At 32.2% G+C, this 12632-nt stretch overlaps 1 protein-coding gene across 11 annotated transcripts in view; it reads left to right on the forward strand.

The window, feature by feature from the left end:
- The window catches only part of CNOT2 (CCR4-NOT transcription complex subunit 2), a 118470-nt gene that overhangs the window by 75626 nt on the left and 30212 nt on the right, over positions 1-12632 (forward strand). For all 11 annotated transcript variants that reach the window (XM_071218943.1, XM_071218945.1, XM_023588462.3 and 8 more), the window contains one exon: positions 8839-8905. In XM_071218943.1, coding sequence (XP_071075044.1) covers positions 8839-8905 — 67 coding nt within the window. The remainder of the gene's footprint in view (positions 1-8838; positions 8906-12632) is intronic.

The following is a 12632-nucleotide window of genomic DNA, read 5'->3' on the forward strand; positions in this document are numbered from 1 at the left end:
ATGTCACTAACGTAGTCCAATCAAAAGCGATCTAATTAAGGTTCCTTAACTGAATCTAATGCAATCAAAGGGTCTCACAGGATTACATTAGATTCAGGAATGGATTAGTTCAAAAACATCTTTTCTAGGATTCTCAGATTCAAACTGTCACATATATACTTATATATGTTTATTAGTATTCTAATCTAGTTGTTTGTCACAGAAATAAGACAGAATGATTTTTCTCCACAACGTCCACCCCTTTAAAATAAACTAAGAAGATCATTTGTTATAGGGATTAAGAATTTGGAGTCTACAGAAATCCGGATATGTGTTTGACTCCTGGCTTTTACTTATTAGTATGAACTTCACAAAGCCTTAATAGCCTCATCTAAATTGGGGATAATAGTATAGTGGCTACCTTATAAATTGCTACTATTGATAATAACTTTTTTCTTATAAAATAACACAAAGGGATTATACAGGCTTTAGAAAATATATATTGGGGAGGAGAAAAATTAGTAATTAAATCTTCTGGTCTTTGTTGACATATATTCTTTCTGAAAGTTTGTACCATTATCACATTTACTCTCATCAGCATTCTCCATACCATTGAGAACACTGACCTTTAAGTCTTTGCCAGTAGACAAAATAAATTTATTGTTCTATAAACATTGCTAATTTTATACACATGCCCACACACACACAGTGATTTGTCTTTTCCATGTATTTCTTAGTCATTTGTATTTCTTTCTTTATGGATTACCCATTTTTGTGCTATTTCCTGTTTCTTTACTGAGAGGATAAGTCTTGTTTGTTGGTGTTCTCCATATATTAAGGTTGTCATTTGTTACAAATATTTTCCCAGGTTTTCACCTTCAGATATTTTCATTATTCATATATTTATAATTAGTATTGAATGGGGTCCATCAGTGTTTCTTTATGGTTTCTGTTTTTGAGATCTTACTTAGAAAGATCTTTCTTAAGTATGGATTATTTAACTACTTACCTCTATTTTGTTCTAATACTTTTATGTTTTCTTCTTCGCATATCACTTACATCTGACTATTGAACATGTATATCAATATTGGCTTCCGTTTGAAAGGATGCCTTTTAATCCCATTGTTCTTTATTCCTTTTAATATGTAGAGTTTTATAGTTGCCATTTCTGTTGATTTGTATGATTGGTTAGTCGTCATTGGGCTTTTTTCCTTTTGTGATTGGTTTTTAGTAGTTTGTATGTGTGTCCATTTATTTTGTGTATATTTCGCATAACCCTTTTATTAGTTCTTCTTCGTATTGGGGAATACTCTGGGAAATCCTAATATTTGAGTTCATATCCCAGCAATGTGATTTACTATCTGTGTGTCCTTAGTGAAGTTATTTAGTCCCTCTCAGTTTTCCTCATTTGCAAAATAAGGATAATAGTACATAGGTCATTGTGAGGATCGAGCTTTTAGAAAAACATGAATTTTCAATAAATGTAAGCTATTAATATGAAAAATAACATTGTATTTGGTTTTCTTGGGTTTTTTAGGTAGTTAAATGTGTCATCTGCAAATAATGACTATATATGTCCTTCTTAAAAGTTTTAAAAGGGGAAATTTTTAAACATTATATAAAATAAATTGCCCGCATAATTTTGTAACTTTTCCCCTCTGAGAATAGTGACAAAATAATTTTAAGTTGTAATTTGTGATAAAGGATAGCTGGCCTGTGGTTGTGTGAAGCTTGAAGCCAAATATCAATGGGGTCTTAGTAATAGATGTTGTGTGTTAATTTTTTTTTTTTGAGTGAAAGTGGTAAGCTTTTGAATTAATATCCCTTTCAGGAGAATTCATTTAATATTTTTGATGATGTCTAGAGAAGAGATTAAACTAGTTTCTTTAAAACCAATATCCTGATTTACTCAAATTTATAATATAACAAAAATGTAGCTGTTTTCTCTATCATATGCATGACTGTAGAAAAAAACTGAGAAACTGTACTTTATAAGGTTTTGTGCTAGTTAAATTGCTACGTAGAAGTTCTTTAAAGTTATCCTTATTTTCAAAAATAAAAGGCCTTTTTTTTTTTGGAAGATGTACATGTACATTTATGTGTACCACCATAGAAAGCCGTATTTGCTCTTATGGAGTATATAAAAGTAGTTTTCTACGTATCACAGATATGTTACTTAAATATTTTCAAAGGTCAAATAAATCGTAGATGTGGGTCATTTTATTTTAATTTCTTTTTATTATAATTACTTCCGTTTTGGAAGCCTTAATCCAGTGTTCATAAGTGAAAACATCCAGAAAATGAGGAGCATTTATATATAAAACATAGGCAACTCCTTGGAAGTAACCTAATCTAAGCAACTTTTAGATATCATTTGAGATATTTGTCTTTTAATTAATAACATTTTCTAGTCTTGCAATTCTTTGAATATGTACACGTTTGATGATTCTTAATCATAATCACTTGAGAAGCACAAACATTTTCTGGGAATCTCTTATTATATGCCAGAAAGATACAGGAAAAGCTGCGACACCTATTCCTTATTTTTTTTAAACTTTTAAACTGGTAAGATTAGGCGTCTTCCTTATTCTAATAAACAGCAAACATTTTGAATTGGTATCTGGCTCCCATTATTAATTATTTTAGATCACAGCAGTTATGGCAACAAGGATTCCCCTCAGGCTGATAATAATGAAGTTAAAGGTAAAAATCAGAATACCTTCTATTACCACCATTTTCAGTATTAAACTATATACTAAAGTCTTGCATGCTGATTCTCCAAATTTGCAAATTCATTTTTGTTTCAGGACCATGGCATTTAAGATCTTCACATGTTTCTCTCCCTCACTGTATTCAGGTCTCTGCTAAAATATGTTACCAGAGAAGCCTTCCTTCTTCGCCACTCTTTTTCTGCATAGCACTGTCCTCTTTATCCTCTAAATTATTTCTTTGCTTTTAAAAAATCATAACATCTATCTCTCCTGAAAGTACATGTTTATTAAGTTATTTGTTTATTGTCCTGTGTACTGCACTAGAATTTAAGCTGAAGGGGAGTATCTTTGCCTATTTAGTTTACTGCTATAGTCTTAGAACATAAGACTTAGGAGGTATTAGATGTCCTAGTGAATATTTGTTAAAGGAAAGGAAAGAATGAAATTGATAATGAAAAATAGCAAAGGGAAGCAGACATGGCCCATTGGATAGGGCAGGGTGTCCATCTACCACATGGGAGGTCCGCAGTTCAAACCCCGGGCCTCCTTCACCCGTGTGGAGCTGGCCCATGCACAGTGCTGATGCACGCAAGGAGTGCCCTGCCATGCAGGGGTGTCCCCTGCATAGGGGAGCCCCATGCACAAGGAGTGCGCCCCGTAAGAAGAGCCACCCAGTGTGAAAGAAAGTGCAGCCTGCCCAAGAATGGCTCCGCACACACGGAGAGCTGACACAGCAAGATGACGCAACAAAAAGAAATACAGATTCCCGGTGCCGCTAATAAGGATAGAAGCGGTCACAGAAGAACACACAGTGAATGGACACAGAGAGCAGATAACTAGGGGTGGGTGGGAAGGGGAGAGAAATAAATTAAAAATAAATGTTAAAAAAAAATAGCAAAATTATTATTTGCAGGTGATATGAGTACCTCAAACTCAAAAATCATCTTCAAAACTTATAATAGAAAATATGAATGTATTAAATATCAGTTTTTAAGTGACAGTAATAACCTGAGTTAAATGTCAGTAAATCAGACTATACCCTGAAGAAATTATAGTAATCCAGGGGTTGATGTGGCTCAGTGGTTAAGTGCTGGCTTCCTACATACAAGGTCCCAGGTACAATCCCCAGCTCTGGTACCTCAAAAATAAATAAATAAATTAAATAATAATAATAGTAATAATCCAAACAGAAAAGACGATTTATGCCTGTCAAATTAGCAAGGCTCTTTTTAGTGAAAGACAATAGCCAGACAATAGTCTATGAGAGACATTGAGTGAGTGCTGTAAAAATGTAATTAATACAGAGTTTATAGAAAACAGTTTATCAGGGCATATTGAAATTCTTTATATTGTGAATATTCCTTGAATCAATCATATGCCTTCTTACAAATTGGTACTTTGATCACATCTAAAATTCAAACAGTAGAAAGATGTTCATTGCCATTTTCAGTAAAAAAATTTGAAAGCATCTTAAGGATTCATTACCAAAGAAATAATTACATTGAACATTTCAGCATATAGTACACTTTTTTAAAATGTTCTTTTTGACAAATAAAGAATATTTTAATCAGAATTACTTGAAATACCTAGTAAACTCTTTGTTAATTATCTGATGCATAAGCTACCAGGTCCCGGAAGGGGACCTCTTTCGGTATTTTAAATATATTTATTATTTTCTCATAGTCTTTCTTTTTGTGACTATTTTTAGATTTCACTCTGATTTCGCTGGTTTTAACTTTTTAAAATCATTCTGCTTTGAATGTTGAAATCTTTGTAAAGTTCTGTCTAGATCTAAAATTGTGTGTATTTGCATGTGTGTGCTCTCTCCCTTTTCCTTTGTTGCTCTTTCTTTTGAATCTATAATGTAGTAGAAAGTCATATTTCACTTGTTGGTTTTGTCTTTTAATTAATATAATGCTGAGTTATGTTATTACCTTTAAGTATATTATACAATGAATTTCTAAAGAACATTGTAAAATTTAATCATTTATTTCATTTTTTAATAACTTTTCTGGTCAGGTAGGTTTATTTGACAAAATTTTGTTGTGTTTCAAAGCCATTTATTCTTACTCGGAAAGTGATTTCTAGACCAAATTGATTATAATGCTTTGTGATTGATGGTATATTCATTAGAGGAAGTAATTATGAGAAGTGGTCACTATTAGGAAGCATGAGAGAGAGAGAAACCTTAATATTTCTTTGCTGTTAAGGAGAGCTGATAGGAACCACATTTGCTTATTAAATTTTCAAATATTCATGTTTTGCAGCAAAAGTCTTTAGACTTTTTGGTTGTGGTTTTGAGTTGTATCTAGTAGCTATGAAAAGGAATTTAAATACATTTATTTCTAACTTGTTGGTTTTCTTGACAATCTGTCTTAAAGACGGGATAAAGAGCTTTTTGGTGGGTCAGGTAAATAACTAGAATCATTACTAATTCACCCAGTTATTTCCTGTTATTTGTTTATTTATCTATTTTACTACAATGTGTATTACAGACTTCTTGAATGATGAGGAAAAGATAAAATTGTTAATGATGGTTTTAGACTGGGAACCCTGTAATCTAGTTATTAGTCTAAAAATTCTACTCATTATATAATATGTAATCTTCTACCATATCTTCCACTAAGAACACAAGTTGTACCCCTTATTTTACCTGGAATTTATGAAGATAAACGTCTTTCTCTAGCTCCTTGAATAAGAAGATATATAACTTTAGGGTATTTAATAAATTCCCTCTTCTGACTGACTGCTGTTAATGAGAGTCCTGCATTGAGAGGAAGATTAGATTATTAGCACCTGCTGCTACCATTTATTGAGCATCTTCTATATACCATATGTTATCTCATTTAATCTTTACTTTAACTCTATGCGGTGTAGTTAGTGTTATTTCTATCTTACAGAAAGGGTACTGAGGCTAGGCACTCCTACTGATAATTGGTAGAACCAGGTTTCAAACCCAGATTTTTCCTGCCTCCCAAACTGGCCTTTTTCTATTTTTGCTGCATTCCCTACTGGATCAAATATACCTGTTTTCTAGGAAATGTACTTTGTATTATTAACTCAGCATTTAAAAATATAAATTTTCTCTTGTTTGTTAAGTGTAGGCATTGCTCTGCCAAGGTGCATTTCTTGTGCATTTTTTTTACCCTCATAAATAGCATTTCTGTCCCTGTCACATCCCTTCATTGTGTATTAAGTCCATTTTTAGCATTAATTTATGTCATGAAGCATGTTTTCAAAGTTTATATGTATCATTAGATTTTATTAAAAATTTATATATTTGCACTTTTTGACATCTTGAGCCTGTTGCTTAATATCCATCTATATTGCTGGTTATCAACGCTTATTTCACATGGATGTCTTGAAAGTTATAAACTCTTAAATTAACATTAAACTCCTTTCATATTCCTGTACAGCAATTTTTACTGAGCTTTTTCATGTAACACCATATTCAGAAATGACATAATTGCACAGCACTGGTAAACAGATCACTCTGTGTCTCTTTATTCCAAGTAATTAGCTTAGGGAACTATGCCCTTTCTGGGGAAGTTAATTAAAACATCTGTTCTTAAGAGTTAAGTATTGAATAACTAAATAAATTTTTGAGAAGAGAAAATTCTTAAGTGGCTGATTCTAAAATGTTCACTTTATGTATTATTCAAAGTCAAGCATTCATGCAGGGTGACATTTGAAGTCTTTAGAGACAATTATATTCTTGTACTTTCATTTCTAGCTTATGATGATAGAAAATTATGATTCCTAAATATTTATGTAAACCTGTTACCATTTGTTGCCAACTAAAGCTTCATTATATATTATATACCTTCACTGATCTTTTTCTCACAATTTGGAAATGAACTTTCAATATGTTTTGGAATGTTTACAGTTTTGTGGTAGGAGTGAAGACTAGTACCTAGCAAATGAACTTGATCAGATATCCTCCTCTTTCCATTTTTTGGGTTATACTTGGTATATAATATATAGCGTCAATATTAGTTTGTCTGGATTATATTCTTCATGATTTGAAATGGAATATGTAAATAACCTGTTTTTAGCATGGTGTATAACTCAGTATTATCTCAAAAGAGTCTGTGCATCATTAGTAAAAACTACCATTTTTTAAAAATGTTTCGTAAACCAGAATAACTAAAACAGCTTAGAATTTTGACATGGAAATAGCATGAAATGTGTATTGTAAACCTCCATTGTTTAAACTTTTTCCTCTTTTTTTTCTTAAAGTTGTCAGTGTGAGCATGATTTCCAGTCACTGGAAACCATAGAGTGGCCTCTAATCGTTCCCTGACTAGTCATTCTCCATCCTCTTTTCCCTATAACTCAACCAGTTCAACTAGTGTTCCAGAATGTCTCTCCTGTCTAGTCCTACTCCTTTTCTAGTTTAGTGTATCACTGATTTCCATTTCCATCAATTTTGCTACTGGAAATACCTTCCCAAAGCACAGCTTATGTCACTTCCTTGCTTAGTATTATTTCTTTTCTTCATTGCAATAGTTGGTATCCATCTATTTTAGTTTTCTAGCTGCTGAACAAATACTATATATACAACGAGTAACAAGAATTTATTGACTCACACAGGCCAGAATGCTTGCTTCTTCCTGGGGTTGGTATGTTTGGGGTTTCTTGATTTTTCTGTCACATGGCAATGCAAATGGCAGTGTCTTCTCTCCTTTGTCTTCTGGGTTCCATTCACTTTTAGCTTCTTCCCAATGCATCTTTCTTTCTCTGTCCGGTTTCCTTGTATTTAAGGACTTCAGCCATATTGGATTAAGCTTCATCCATTTTCAAAGGTCCTGTTTGCACATAGGTTCATACCCACAGGACCGGAACATGCCTTTTGTAGGGGACATGATTCAATACCATTTTTGTATGACATTCAAGAAGATCCTTTACAGTTTGACCCCAACATATTATTTTATTCCCCATTCATGTATGCTCTAACATGCATAGAAATAAGCCATATCCTTTTCCTCCACTTTACCCTATTATGCTGGCCCCATTGTTTCTTCTTTTGTTTGATTTATAATCATGCCATTAACCTTTATTATTATTAAACTTTTCTTAAACTTACTGCATATTCTCAGCCTGGAATATCCTTCTTTTGTACCTATACCACATGCCGCTGCTCAGTGAAGTGTTCCTGATACCTCACCCTTGTTCAGTATTATCTTCCTCCAGTGATACTTTATAGCATCTCTCACACTGTGCCTTAAGTTATAGTTAATTATATATAATTAGTTATATATTTATATATAATTCTCTTTTCCTTCTTGATTCTGAGCCCTTTTATGATCTTGCTCATGTCTTATTAAATTAATGTTGTCTGATATAGAACAGGAAATACATACTTTCATTTACATAGGTTAAATATGTACTTGGTATATAGCATTACCACAGTGGTAGACTCTGTGAGGAAATATGAGTATAACGTGTTTTGTGACTATAACAGGCTTTCAAGTAAATTATACTGTATTATGATAAAAAAGACATCGATGCAAAAAATTCAAAGGCATTATGCAAAAGCACTGTGAAATTCACATCATTCGTTAACAAATAGTACGCGTTGTATAGTACTTTTCTTATTTCCTAATTTTGACTTGTCTTTTGTTATTGTTTCATCTTTCCATTTATTATACAGTCGTGTGTATATTTGATGGGTTTTATATATATATATATACACACACAAAATCAGGAAATACTCGAAGTACAAAACCTTTCTTCTTAGGTAATTTTCTTTATAACTTTAATAAACTGAATTTAGAATTTAGCTTTATATATTATTTAAGAATCAAGCAATTTCACTTAAATTTATAGGAATTGACTTTTCAAGATACAGCTTTTGTGGTTTTGTTAGCTTAGTGTTTGTTTTTAAGTGAAGTAATGGTGCCACTATAGTTTTCATTTAGTAAAATTTAACATCCTTTAGAGTAATTAAGAATTGCATTTGCTCAGTTTTATTTCATCCCATTGTGATATTCTCTTTAAAAACATGAACTTTTTTAATGTAATGTTTGTTTTCTGAATAAGGTGTGTGTGTTTGAATCTCACATATTATAATGTATAGATTTGTAAAGTATAAATATAATGTGCTATGTGATTTCTTTGAGCTCTAATATAATTAATTTGTTTCCAGATGCTGGCTTCACCATCTACATCAGGTCAGCTGTCTCAGTTTGGGGCAAGTTTATACGGGCAACAAAGTAAGAATTTTGCATTTATTCTGGGGTGCTTTATTTAAAGAGAGAAGTAAATAATTATCAAATAAACAACCAGTCCTGCCCTTATGGGTTTATTCTAAAGTTTAAAAGGAACGATACTTAATTTTCAGAATTTTCCTTATTTCACTTAAATAGCAGAACCTCATCATTTCAGATATTACTAATTAAAATTTTGTTTTTATTTGGATATAGGATAGATTGAAATTAGTTCTACATCTTTTATATTTCTATGTTCTTTTGCAGTATTTTTGAAAAAGAATTTGCTAAGCAAATTAAGACTTGACATACTTTTTATTTTCACTTGGAAGAAGTTAAAGATTTTTGTTTGATGACTGGTTAGGTGTTTTTGTTTGTGATGGTTTTCTTTTGGCCACTCTAATAATGTATCTGTATTACTTAACAACAGTACGTGAAATGCTCTTTTTGTTTAGCAAGTGTTCTTTTGCTTTAGCTTAGTCTGGATATAGAATCTAGATTTTTTTTAACTCACAGTTCAGTGCTTTTTCTGTAACACAAGATTCTCTTTCTTTTAAATGTTATAATACTTTTCAAGCGCTTAGCACAGTGCCTGGCGCATAGTAAGCGCTCAATAAATGTTAGCTATCATCATCACATAAAATTTTCATAAAACACTAAATTAGAAAATATCTTCTTTTTTTTTTTTCAAATTAATTTTCTAAATTGGTACATGTTAATAAAGTTTTATCATCTCAACATCATTTGTATGGGGGGGTGTGATAAAAGTGTTAGAGGACTCCTTCAAAGATTATAGAATAATCAGGTAACTGGAAGAGACAGTTTGATGACCATCTTCACTGACTTTAAGTATATATCAGTTATTTGATTTGGAGCTCTTTCTTAGTATAATGAAAAGCAAAGCTTTTTTGAATAGTTTGTCATACCACTTTATCCTTTATTTATTTTGAAGTTTATTAGGGGAAGAAACCTTTTTTATAGACAAACATACTTTCCATCTTATTTCTTTCTCTCTTTTGTGGCTTTCCTCTTGTGCTATGAAATGCAATTTTGTTAATGTAGAAATAGTAAATAAGATTACTAATTTCCTTATAGATACTAGAATTTTTCTTTAGGTAGAAATATTTTAAAAGCTTTTTATCACATTTTAAAAGTTGCTCATTCTCAAATATTCTAGTTAAAGTGATGAGTTATTAGCAAGTAATTTGTCCCATTTAGCCTGTGTTCTAATATGACTTTCATTCTTCAGGTGACCTTAAAATGTAGGAAGTATGATTATTTTAAAGTTATAGTTTAACTTCTTTGGAAAAAAATGCAAAGTACTTTTTTTTTTTTAAGTTATCTTTCCAAAGCACATAGTTTGTCATAGTAGAAATTAGATATGGAGTAAAGAATTATATTTGGGAAGTTGATATTTTATAAAGGAGAATAACAATGATTTCACAATATAGTCAGCGATGTAAAATTTTTAAAATTCTCATCTAATATTTAATATTTTTGACCTGCAAGTGTGAAAATATAATTGGTTTAAGATACAGAATGGATTAAGTTTTAAATAGTTAGGTCATTTGTATGATAAACATTTCTTTGCTTCTTAATTTGTTTAAGTCATTATGCTTTTCATTAAAGATATAAAAAGATGAATAAATGAGCAAAGCTGTTTTCATTAGAGAAGGTATTTTTAAGGGACTTGTAGTTTTTTTAAAAAGTTATATATGACAAAAATGTTTCCTGTTGAAATTAGTATATAAAATGGCTATATAACTATTGCATCAATTAAACAACATTTTGAATATATGACTCAGTCTTTTTAAGTGACATTGGAGGTATTAGCCTTTAGAAAATTTAAACCTAGACTAACTGGAACTGAAATATCTCGTCAGGTTACAGTGATTTATTTCCAGGGTACAGCTCTAGAAGCTACAACTAGTGAAAAACAGAGCCTATGTTGCTAGTCTGTTTGTTATGACAGACCCCAAAGGGCCAAATTAAAGAGGTAATGTGACCTGGAGATAAGTCTGAACAAACACCTGGTTAGGAAGGAGGAATCAAGCTATAATTCAGACTTTTAAGGGTCAGGGTTTTAATAGTATATGGAAGTCAAAATGATAAAACTTACATACTAACTTTACTGAAGGATGGGGAGATAGAGGGAATAGGTATGTGAAAGTAGATTAGAGATGTTATTCTTATGACAGATTGCTTTTATCACAGTATTGTTTTTGGGCATTGGGATTGATAAAATGTAAAGTTTTTTTTTCCTCTCAAGGTCATTGAGTACCACCATTAACTCTGTATTCAGATTGGCAAAGTTCAGTAGGATTTGTGTCATTAAAATGTGAGGTCTGCTATTGTGTGTTCTCTATGGTTGGAAGGGTTATTAAAGGTAGAGAAGAAAGGAGCCATCTCCAAAACTGAGCTTGATTAAACAGGGTAGAGTGTTCGCTGTATGGATACACAACTGCTTAAGCCTGCATTTTTCCAGATCTGAGTGGAAGTGATTGTACAGTAGGTAGCACCCCAAAATCCTGTACTAAGGACTTATATGATCTCATATTCTAGTGTTGTATGACTGTATCCAAATGTTAGTAATTTCTCATCTAGTAGTTCATGTGAATACTGTTCATCAGTAATAACTGTAGAAGCCAATGAATGTGACCTTGTATTCAAGTTGCATGATGTTCTCTACTTGTGTTCTTTCTCTGTGCAAGATGTAGTTACACCTTATAAATTAAAGATACCTGGGCTCCCTGAAACTGTATGCTAAATTAGAATGAATGGGAAGCCAGGATTTAATGTCTGTTGGATATTCAATGCATTGAAATTGCATGGGGGTATACTTGGAACAAGGTTTTCTTACTTATCAACAGAATTAGGGTACTGGAGGATAGAAGAAAAAGGAAACTACCATTTATTTATTGAGTGCTTCCTATGTACATATTACCCTATAGGCACATAGTTAGTGTCAGCTACTTTGTACCTGAATCTTCAGAAGCCCCAGACCTCTGCCTTGGAGAGGAAATAAACCTGTTGCTGGGATCCATGTTTCTGACTTGATAGTATCATGCTTCCAGTAGACATCACTTTGGCTTTCTACTTTAGGAACGCCTACATGAAGGCCACTTGCTTAGTGGTGATCCAGAGCACAGGTGAGGTGGTTCAAATTGGTGCTATTAACATTGTAGATAGGCAAATGACATATTTTGGTTGCTTCAGAAAATTGTGGGACAATTTAACAAGTACTTGAATTAGCTAATACTAAATGCTCTGGGGGTTCTTACTCTCAGAAAGCATATGGTATAGTGGGAAGGACAAGGCATATTTATACACGGTGCTAATGCATAGGTTAAAAGGTATGCCATATGTTAAGTAGATACACTTTCAGTGTTTGGGGAGATAAGTACAGTAGATGGCAATAATAATAGGAAAACTTCAAAAAGGAGGTAGCAAGTGAAGTTAACAGAACTTTTTGAGTGCCTGCTATATATATTGCCATGCTAGATACTGCAGGTGTGTGGTAGAAGAGATCATTCTCTTTTTTGCCATTTCTATATAATGTAGATACTTTTGCTTGAGCTGTACATTTATTTATTGCACATCTTCATTATCTTTGTGTCCTTAGTACCCTGCTCAAGGAAAAGTGAGAAAGGACAGTATAATGAACAAAGAAGAGAATGCAGTGGCTTAATGGAGATCATGTAGAATCTTATAAAGATTCGGTAGGAAATTTGGA

This window comes from Dasypus novemcinctus, chromosome 12 (assembly GCF_030445035.2).
Source record: "Dasypus novemcinctus isolate mDasNov1 chromosome 12, mDasNov1.1.hap2, whole genome shotgun sequence".
In the NCBI taxonomy this organism is placed as follows: Eukaryota; Metazoa; Chordata; class Mammalia; order Cingulata; family Dasypodidae; genus Dasypus; species Dasypus novemcinctus.